This window comes from Andrographis paniculata, unplaced genomic scaffold (assembly GCF_009805555.1).
Source record: "Andrographis paniculata isolate CXL003 unplaced genomic scaffold, ASM980555v1 Contig32END, whole genome shotgun sequence".
NCBI classification, from domain to species: Eukaryota; Viridiplantae; Streptophyta; class Magnoliopsida; order Lamiales; family Acanthaceae; genus Andrographis; species Andrographis paniculata.
Window position 1 is genome coordinate 1919274 of NW_026137565.1, and position 10555 is coordinate 1929828.

General features: G+C 31.0%; 1 protein-coding gene and 1 long non-coding RNA gene across 3 annotated transcripts; both read left to right on the forward strand.

The window, feature by feature from the left end:
- The first annotated feature begins 749 nt into the window (after positions 1 to 749).
- On the forward strand, positions 750 to 2688 carry LOC127247068 (protein CYSTEINE-RICH TRANSMEMBRANE MODULE 9-like). The gene is made up of 4 exons (XM_051268764.1): positions 750 to 890; positions 984 to 1069; positions 1552 to 1726; positions 2412 to 2688. Exons 2-4 carry the CDS (start codon positions 1045 to 1047, stop codon positions 2455 to 2457), a joined length of 246 nt encoding a protein of 81 aa, XP_051124721.1. The 5' UTR covers positions 750 to 890; positions 984 to 1044; the 3' UTR covers positions 2458 to 2688.
- A 1659-nt stretch (positions 2689 to 4347) lies between these two features.
- Positions 4348 to 10197, forward strand: LOC127247202 (uncharacterized). Of its 2 annotated transcripts, XR_007837842.1 has the most exons (4): positions 4348 to 6971; positions 7136 to 7191; positions 7374 to 7500; positions 9635 to 10197. It is a non-coding gene; the product is annotated as an uncharacterized LOC127247202 (long non-coding RNA). The 2 variants fall into 2 exon arrangements; XR_007837841.1 differs by having other exon boundaries at positions 7136 to 7500.
- The last annotated feature ends 358 nt before the right edge of the window (positions 10198 to 10555 follow it).

Below are 10555 nucleotides of genomic sequence, written 5' to 3' on the forward strand. Positions count from 1 at the left end.
CTAATCATAAATAAATATATATTTTTAATTTATTTGTATTATATAAAATTTTATTTTCCTACAAATTTACCAAAAAAATATATTCCTATTACATGAGTTTTATTGAAATATGATTTTTAAAATATATTAAATATATAGTTTAAAAAATGTAGTTATATATATTGATTCTTCTTTTGAAAATAATACACCCTCCATCTTATCTTATTTGTCCGATTTGTAAATACGAAAATCTAGACAATAATATAATTAGTACATAATTAAAATATGTAATAATAAAAAATAATTATTATATAATATATATAATTATATATTAACATTAACATAACTAATTAATTTAATTAAAATAAAAATGATATATTATAAAATTTAAAATATTATTAATACATGTATAATAATTTTTAAAGATAAACAAATTATATGAAATTAACAAAAAAAAAAAAAGGAAAAATTATAAAAGAGTGACTAACAATCAAATAAATTTTACACTAATAATGAATATTTAAATAAAGTACTATTAAAGCAATAAATGAAATACAAAGTCCAAGCTGGTCCAGGTGGCTACTAATTTATAGGAGCAATTTATAGAGGATCCAAGGTGTCTGATTTTTAAAATAATCTGAATCGTTCAAAGTTTTGGATACTGGTAATCAACGGTGCAGATTTAGTAAGTCATCAACTCCCGGGATCTTCTAACATAAAAGAAGAAATCCACGCGTAACGAATCGGATGCGCTAAAATTAAGTAATAATAAATCATGTGAAGAAAATAGTAACACATAGGAAATCACGGAAATAAAAAACGATAAGGTAGACAGATACGACGTCGCTTTGTTGAAATTCCTCCGCCATTTCACGCGGTGTCGCCGCCCCCGCGGTTGCTTCCTCTTCCACGTAACTCCGCCGTCCTCGCCCTATATATATATATATTTGGATAATCCTTCTTCTCCAACTGTGTGTTGACGTTATCCTTTGCGTTTCCTCAAGTATTTGCGTCTGAGCTATTGCTGCTGTTGCTGCTTTACCCTCCGCGCATCGCCAAATCGAGATGAGCAACTACAACGACAATCAAGGTATGTGATTTTAGTTTATGGTTTTACGGAGCTTGAATTGGATTTGGTAGAATTTATTGTTGTTTTTAATTAAGTCGTTTACGAATTACGATATTAGACTTAAGTGAAATTAAGTATGCGGTGCGCGGAAGATTGATTTTGAGAATCAGTATGGTGAAATTATGTACGTGTTGATGGCTGCAGAGCTTGGCTTCTGATGAACTTAATGTGAAATTGTGTTGAAATTCAGTATGCTTTTGTATGAGATTTGATTTTGTTGAAATTAAGTTCGTGTTGATGCTGAAATAAGTCTCGAGGAAATTGAAATTGAAATCAACCATGCGTAGAAGCAGAGAATTCTCTTAGATGAATTTGAAACAGAGAATTCTCTTCGGTGAATTTGCATTGAAACTAAGCCTGTTTTGATTGTTTCCGACGATTTGGAAGTCGAAAAAAGCAGTGCAAATACTGATTGAAGTTTTGGTTTGTTATTTTCCTATCAGCTGCATATCCGGCGCCAGCCGCCGCGTATCCGACGGTGGTGCCACCGGGCGGAGGATCCCTAGCTCCTCCGCCGCCGGCGGGTTACCCGATGAAGGACGGCGAATCGGGTCAGGATCTGGGCCCGGCCCAGCCCGCCAACACTCAGACTAGAGGCGACGGCTTCTGGAAGGGCTGGTTAGTACTCTCATATTAATTTGTTTTATAATATTCAATTTTAATATAGCCAAATTATTTTAGGCTCTGTTTTATCAAATATATATATATATATATATATATTTTGGAGTATTGAATTTTTTTTTAAAAAATTATAAGTTAATTTAGTTATTTTTTGAGTAAAAAATTATAGTTATTCATCTCAAATAAATTGATATGTTTTTTCTTTTCATCTTAATTAACAATTTTTTTTTAATTTTTAATAACGTGTATTTATATAATATATATTTAATAAATAATAATTAATTTAATTAGCTTCATAATACGCAATACCATACATAAACATGATATTCCAAAATCTTTCTTATTTTTATTTTTTCTCAATAAATAAAAAAAATATATTTATTTATATTATATAAAAGTAAAATAATATTCATATTAATATATTTTATTTCTATATTTCAAAAACATTTATTAATATAATATTATAATTCATTATATTAACTTTTTCAATTTCATACTTTTAAATAGTGTGACCAAATCAAACCCATAAACCGTTATGGGACGAACGACATATTTAAAGAAAAATAAATAAGATTAAAATTTAAAAATATTGTTTAAACAAAGCCCTAAAATTTCAAATAATTGAATAATAATTTATCAAATTAATTACTAATGTACATATTTAATTATTTTTTTGTTACAGCTGTGCTGCCCTTTGTTGCTGCTGTGTATTGGATGCTTGCTTTTAGGAATTCAGAAGATTAAAAAAAAAAAAAAAAAACACACATGTATTTATTTGATTATTATATATTTTTTTTTTCCTTTTTTTTTGGACTCATGATTTCAATTGCTGGATTTATTTGCGACTTTTGTGTGTTTGTCTTTTCCATGTAATGTAATAAAGATTGTACTATTTACTTGTAACGTAAATTCCATTCATTATAATGTTTTTAAGTGTTCTCGATTTGTAAGTTGATTTACTCGATCGTGTTTTACTCCATTTTGATACTCTAGGAATGATAAAAAAAAAAAAAAAAGATATTAATTGAAATTTTTTTATATACTTTCTCCGTCTCATAACAAAGGATTTATTTTTTCATTTTAATTCGTTCTATAATAAAGTATCTATTTCTTTTTTTTTTTAAGTAACTGTATTCTCTACCTAACGTTACAAATATTTTTACAACTTACAATATACTACACAAATGCCATTATCTTTATATCACATATACTAATAAGGTTATTTTAGTCATTTCTACTTTATTTTTACTACATCTCAATATAATACTAATATTTTTAAAATTACATGAAAAAATGAATATTTAGTTATGGAACAGAGAAAGTAGTATTTTAAATAAAAAAAAAACAATTTTATATTAATATATTAAATAAAAATTAGATGTATACAGTATGTATATATATATAAGTTACTATATATTGAGAGGATGATTGCTTTTAATATATAATTATTTTTATTAATATATTTATTAATTACTTTCTAGTAATATTTTATCTATTATATCTTCAGTAATATGCCCAAATTATACTAGACAAATGGAGTACTATCTTATTAGTTAGTAAAAATGTATAAGATAATTTTAATGATTTTTATTTTATTTTATTTTATATATAAATTAATTGTATGTCTAATGTTGTAATTTATATAAAAATTACTTGTATATAAAATAATATATTTGTGATTTATGTAAAAAAAATATATTTTTGTATTAATGCATATTACTTTATACTACAACAAAAATAATAATAATAATAATACATTTGAGTGAGACATTAAAAAATATAATTTTTTGTTGAGACGGAAAAAATACAATTTATATATAAGTAAATTATAATCCGGCTATCAGGTTTTATTACAACTCACTAATTTAACTTTCGGTTAATTATTTTACAATGCAGATCCTACGTTGAATTTACAATCTCAACGCTTATTTTTAAAATAATGTTTAAATTGATTTAATTTTTTTTTTCATGACGTAAAAATCCGCAGCCGTTATCCAAAAGTGCGCATTGGGTAAACCCCGGTCGCACTGGCTAAAATAATTATTTTTGATTAATTAATGATTGAGATTAAGTATACACATGGTGAATTAAAAATAAACTTCAGGATATGTTCTAAATGCATTACCTCATGCCTCAAATGAGTCAAGATTATTGGACCCAACCATTATTCCATAATAGGTGGCATTAGCTTCTTTTTTTTTTTTTTTTTTTTTTTATGGGAATAATCTTCTATCGCTTTAGTATTTTCTTAATGGGTAAAATTGTATAAAATAATTTTGATACTTTTACCTATAAAAGTACAAATTAAATAAATCTTCATTTTTTTTAAAAAAAAAAAATAAATTAAAGTTATTGTTGTATTTAGATTTGATTACTTTACTATAATTAAAAAATAAATATTTTATAATGAAATGAACAAAAATAATAAAAAAAGTAATTATAAATTGAATTGGACGAAAATTCTCATGAAAATTTGAAATAAGTGTTACACATATTGTGATATTGTTTGAGTTAATATTTTTTATTATTTTTTAAAATATTTTATAAGAAAAAATATATTTTTATTGAAAATACAATTTTTTATTATTATTGAAAATGTGAGAAGGTAGAATAATTATGTTTTTATTTATATATAAAAGAGTATTGCGTAAAATATATAATAAATAGGTGTACGGACGTGTATGCAATAAAATGGATGTAAATTTATATATGTTATATATTGATACATCAGATTAACACTCGTTCAAATGCAAAAATGGTCAGAAAAGAATAAATCGAAAATTGTATTCATCTACTAAAAAGTGCCATAATGACTTACATAAATAGAACAGCATAATAAGACATTAAGCAAACACATTACTTAACGTGATTATTCAAACTTCCTATTATTATGGAGACTAAATTAAAAAAAATCAATCTGTTCCTAAAAATCAGGAAATTATTCAACCAACATTCATTCTCCTAAACTAGTATTTATACTTTAGTTCACTTCACTCATTCCTAGCTCACCACACAACCTTTCAAACTATTCAAACTTCAGAGGCTTTGTTATTATATCAATGATTTGAGCTTGTGTGTTGCAATACTTCCATTCTATAACACCTTCACCAACCAAATCTCGAAGGAAATGATACCTAACATCAATATGCTTACTGCAATTATGCATCACTGGATTTTTTGACAGTTTGATGGTTGACACATTATCACACTTAATAAGTGTGTTTGATTACAAACCGATATGTTTCAACACTCCCCTAAGCCATATTACTTGACAGACACAAGTTGTAGCAGCTATCAACTCGGCTTCCGCAGTAGACAGAGTTACAATTGGTTGTCACTTGGAAGACCAGACAATAGCACCTCCATTCAAAAAGCAAACATAGTCTGAAGTGCTTCTTCGATTATCATGATTACCTGGATAATCACTATAAAAAAATGCCACCAATTGATTAGTGCCTCAATTCTTAAAATATATTCCAAAATTTGATGTTCCTTGGATGTATCTCAAAACCCTTTTCATGGCTGCCATGTGTTGTTCATAAAGTTTGTCCATGTAACGACTGAGCAAACTAACAACAAACATTAAGTCTGGTCTAGTAGTATTCAGATACATAACACATCCCACCATTTGTTTGTAAAGAGTCGCATACAAATACCATTATGATCATCTTTAATCAACTTACATCTTGGAACAATCGGAGGATTCTTGACACTGTTGCAATCTTCCATGTTGAATCTGCCAAGAATTTCCCGAGCATATTTTTTTGAAAGTTGCAGTAGACTCAAAGAATTTAAAGCCGTGTGGGCCTGTGATAGTTTTATTTTATGACTCCCCATGTATGCCCGGTGTATCTTGTAATTAATATTTATTTATTATATTATATAAAAACTTTTGATCTTTCCGATAAAAAAAGATCCATGCCTCAATGAAAATAATCGAATATCAACCACCATCACTCCCCATTTGGAAAACATCAAAACAAAAGGACCTTAATTTTAATTTTAACATCTCTACCTCCCCTGGATCAACTCTCCTTACTTTCATTTCCATCACCACCTTAGGATCATTTTCATCATCTCAAGTCTCTTCAGTTCAACCAAGAGGATAAAACACAAAAAGATACTTTGACTCCACTCCAACACGCATTCACATTTCATGATCTCATAAGCTATCAAATTTCTAATCAACGCTAGGATTATACCATCCAAAAGCAATCCAACTCAAAAACTCTCCATGTAGCTCCACCTCTTGACCTCACAAGCTCATACTTATAGAAAATCACATTTCATTCAATTAACTGAATCTTTTTCTTTTCTATAGTAATGTTTCATAAATTACTAGTGAGAGCACATACCGAGATCTCATCAAAACTCTTCAAATTGATTCGAATCTAATGCCTTAGCTAGAATGTCTGTCAATTGCTTTACTGTCTGCACGTGTTCAAGACTGCACACTCTATTTTATAAACCTTCAACAAAATTGTTTGGTTTGATTTTGGATATGCAATAGTGAACGTCTCTAATGATAAGCTATGGTGGATAATTCTTGTTGGCCTTGACAAGAATTTTTATTGTTAGTTAAAGATTGTTGCTACCTGAGAGTTGTTCATGCAATGTCTGAACGTAGTCTGACTCCCCATTAATTTTATCAGTCCAATCTAATATTTTTGTTTTTTGTTTCAGTTCAGATCTCATTTCATCATTATTTGAATTTTGGCTAATTTCCTCAAATAGATCATTGCAGAAGTTCACATTAACGAACTTCATTCAATTGTCTTGTGTGGATAAAGTAACTGGACATGTTGCTTGTTTCTTTTTCAATCTCCACTCTAATTTTACCATAACGTTATTCTTTAGTGCTTTAGATGACCATCAAAATTTTCTTCCAAAATACAGATCTCGCACAATTCGATCACATACCAATGCCTTATGTCCTGGTAGCTTTTATTAGACGCAGTTTTTTTGCTGACCATACAAGGTCTACTATGTAAGAATTCCACTGCCGACGAATGTGGTATGAGATGCTTCGACTTTAGAATAAGTATATCAAATTCCAGTGTAATCCCAATATGGTTTTCTCCAACTTAGCACTTCATTTAGCTTTTCTTTTCCCTTGGTTAGTCAATGATTCACTTTCAGAAACTTTTCGGTTTCCTCTTCCAACAGCCTAATCTTTTCCTGTTTTTCATCTGACTTCCGAGTCAATTTCTTATTGTCTGCTACAAGTTCATCGTTCATTACGGTGAGTTTCTTATTTTCAGAGTAAGTTCTTCAACTTTTTTCCTTAAATAAGCAATTTTGTCAAAGATTTTCTCATGCTCAGCACACAGTGCACCATTCATAACTTTTAGTTTTGTATTTTTATCGATTAACAACTCATTTTTTGTTTATAATCTTTCCACACAGCCCTTGAGGTATTCATTTTTGGAAATCAATACTTTATGTTCACCCACCATATGTTGGTAAGCTTCGCCCAACTCCTCTATATCAATCTCGAAGATGTTGTTGTTGTCCTCATTTTCCTTTATATTTACCTTGTCTTGTGGTTTGAGTGTAGTAACTTCATTATTCTTCACGGTTGTTGTAGAATTTTTTGGTTTTGATGTTTTCTTTGGAATTCTCGATTTTTGGGCATTCTTTGCAGGTTGTCTATCCATTATCCAGGTGCTATTCGAACTACCAGACTAGTTATTCTTTGAATGAAGGTTCTGGGCAGATTTCTTGATAGATTGTCTGGCTCTCTTCTTTGACATACTTCGGATCATTCTTCGGTAATATTTTGAAAATGAGCTCTGATACCAATTGCTAGTCTCAAATTCGTTTAAAAACCCAACAACCAATTAAACAACACAAAAAAAAACCATAAAATAAGCACAACACCAAAATACTCTTACAAATTTAGCCACAAAGATGAGATTATCAAATAACATGCAGATTTTGTAAGTAGAAAAACAAAACAATCAAAATTGATAACCTAGTTCAGTCAGATCTACATTTAGGTGATTCTAACCCAGACTCACATCAACTCATTCAGAATCGGATCAAGCTTACAAAGTTGTAAATCACATGTTTTTTTCCCTCAATCTCCTCTTAATCTACCAAGATTTCCTAGCCTCTCACCATGCATCCACACCCTTGCAACTCACCCTATCTAAATTCTTAGTTATGTATCACACATCACTTTTCACATTTGTTTTTTTATTTTCTCTCTCTCCCTCTCTCTCTTTTTTCTTCTCATATTCAATCTCACACCTGTATACAACCTCAACAATGTAAGAACGTCAAATATGGGGGGAAAAAATCATTCTAAATAAATTCTTATCTTAACTCTACCGTATTTTCTCAATCAAATCTCATAAAATCTATTTATTCAACTCAATCAATAGTATACGCGGATTGATTAGTTCTGGCCACAACAAATGGATCACTTGTTTCACACTGAACGGGCCGCAACTGTCCATCTCAATCCATACGTTGATCGGACTATATGTGGACATCAACCAAAATCTAAAGATACATATAGTCCATTATCAACATGAAAATTTTTTATTTGGGTCAGCTTGAATTTGGACTCACGAACAAAGGCCCGTGATTCATGTACTGTCTAGCTCACTGATAACCAAAAATTTGTATGTTGTAATTTGTACAAGTTCACAAGGAATTTATATTCGAAAATTAGTGAGTGAATGTTTATGGAAAAATGGTCAGATATAGTAATATTTGTGGTTGTAGACCCTGAGTAGTTATCACAATTATTTATACTTTTTTTATTGGTGAGTTTCCAAGTCGAACACAAGGATTTTAAGTCATGAAATTCAAAAGTTGCAGATCTTGAAAAAACGACGAAAATTGTAGTAAAGGATCTGCTTTGCAGCGGATCTTAATTTCTAATCTATCAAGCGGTAAGTAAAGCGGTAAAAGGAAGGAGCAGAAGTGAGCGAAGCAAAGGCGTAAAGTAAAGTGTCAGCGGTAATCGAGTGAACGGGACATGAGCGGAAGTGGGAACCGAGTGAACGGGACATGAATGAGTAGCGATTAGCGAGTGAACAGGACATGAGTGGATGGCACGCTGTGTATATATATATATGTAAGCGACAGAGAGTGAAGAAGAGGTGTTGTGTTTGACTTGTGCGTTACTAAATGGATAGGATTCCCTGGATGTAATGAGCGAGTGGTGTAGGTGTGTTAACGAAGATATATGTATATTACGAAAACGATAGAAGGAGATAGTGTAATTATATAAACTGAAATGTAAAGACGTCTTATCACTAGAATTTGACCTTAAAGGATTTACAACAAGACTTCAATGACACTCAGAACCGAGATATTATAAGAAAGAAACCCTACTGTCACTAGGAATCTCTGTGACCTAATAGACCACCGTCTATATCCCATTAATTATCCCAACTTCTGCCTCATTAGTGGCTTTACCCTTCTGTTACTTCTTTTTGATCAAAATTGAATTTAGAACAGCAGTCAAGCAGGTCGACAAGGCTCCTGCGTACTTAACTATATTGAACTACCTTGCAACCGCTTTTGGCGCCCAACAAGGCTTAGATAATCAATTCTTCTAGTGCTCTAAACCAGTGAAAGGAAATTCTTTAAATTCAAAGTTTATATAAGTATGAATAAAGTGTGGAGGAGATGTAGATGAAGAACTGAATGATATTTCATTACTTGGAAAGATTAGAACTACAAAGTTGTAATTGAAAGCAGTAAACTATTCTAGAAAACGGTAAAGACTTGGCCAAGGGAGAACGGAAATCCCTACTCCCTTGGCCACTCCTATGGAGAACTCCCTTACAGGGTTGGAGCTCTCGATGAACAGGAAGACAACTAAGTTGCGCAGAATGTAATTGCTAAGTACTCTAAAATTGAAGTTTTTTTTTCTTTTATTTTTTACAGAGAGACGGTTGCAAGCAGTTGCTGGGCGGTTCCAACCACTGGGCAGTTAGGCGGTTGCTGGTAGTTATTCTGTTGAAGTAGTTGCTGACCATAACTCCCAGGGCATCCACTTCGCTTGCATTGGATTGTAGGGGCACAGATCTTCCTCGCTTGCCGGAGAGCTGGAGGGCATCAGCAGTTTAGCTCGTTTGTGCTGGCTGGAAGTGAAATGGCTGTACTGCTGCAGTTGGAACACTTAGTCAAAATCTGCTGACATTCTGCAGCGGTGGGTGTCTGAGTTGTCGCTTGCAAGCGGGAGAGGCGATCGCTTGTCTCTCGTGCCTTAGTCTTTTTCAGGAGCTGTTCTGAGCGCTTGCAAACGGAGGTGGCTACCGCTTGTGGCGCATGCCTTAGCTTTTCTGGTAACTGACTACCGCTTAAAAAAGGCAAAAAGCGTTAATAATCTCAACAATGAAGTCTGGATCATGCCAAGCGATATAGATCAATAATGTATGCCATTAATGAGTTATTATGATGATTTTTATATAGAAATTCGAGTGATACACATTTTTATCAAGTTAAGAATATGCTCATAGTTGGAGTCATCACTCACCTACAAACATTTCCGGTCTATGTGAAAACATCAACTAAAATAATAATAACAAAATTCATTGCCAACAAAAAATAAATAAATAAATAAATAAATGATTAACTCTTTATTTTTTAGTTGTTCTTATAGTTGAACATATTTATACACAATTACAATGTGCCTAATCATCACTTTTAATTTGCTGGCAACACACAAAGATATGGCTTTAATGTATGTGGTCACACCTACATTTAGATGTGTCACAACAAAGTGTGTGATTTTTAGTTCAAGTGACTCTGTTATATCATATGACAATTATAATAAATAATGTAAATTATGTGTTATTTTAAAAG

Coding starts and splice junctions, on each gene's coding strand:
- LOC127247068 (XM_051268764.1), top strand. CDS start 1,045: ATGAGCAACTACAACGACAATCAAG. Junction 1,070..1,551: donor CAACTACAACGACAATCAAG/GTATGTGATTTT, acceptor TTTTCCTATCAG/CTGCATATCCGGCGCCAGCC. Junction 1,727..2,411: donor GACGGCTTCTGGAAGGGCTG/GTTAGTACTCTC, acceptor TTTTTGTTACAG/CTGTGCTGCCCTTTGTTGCT.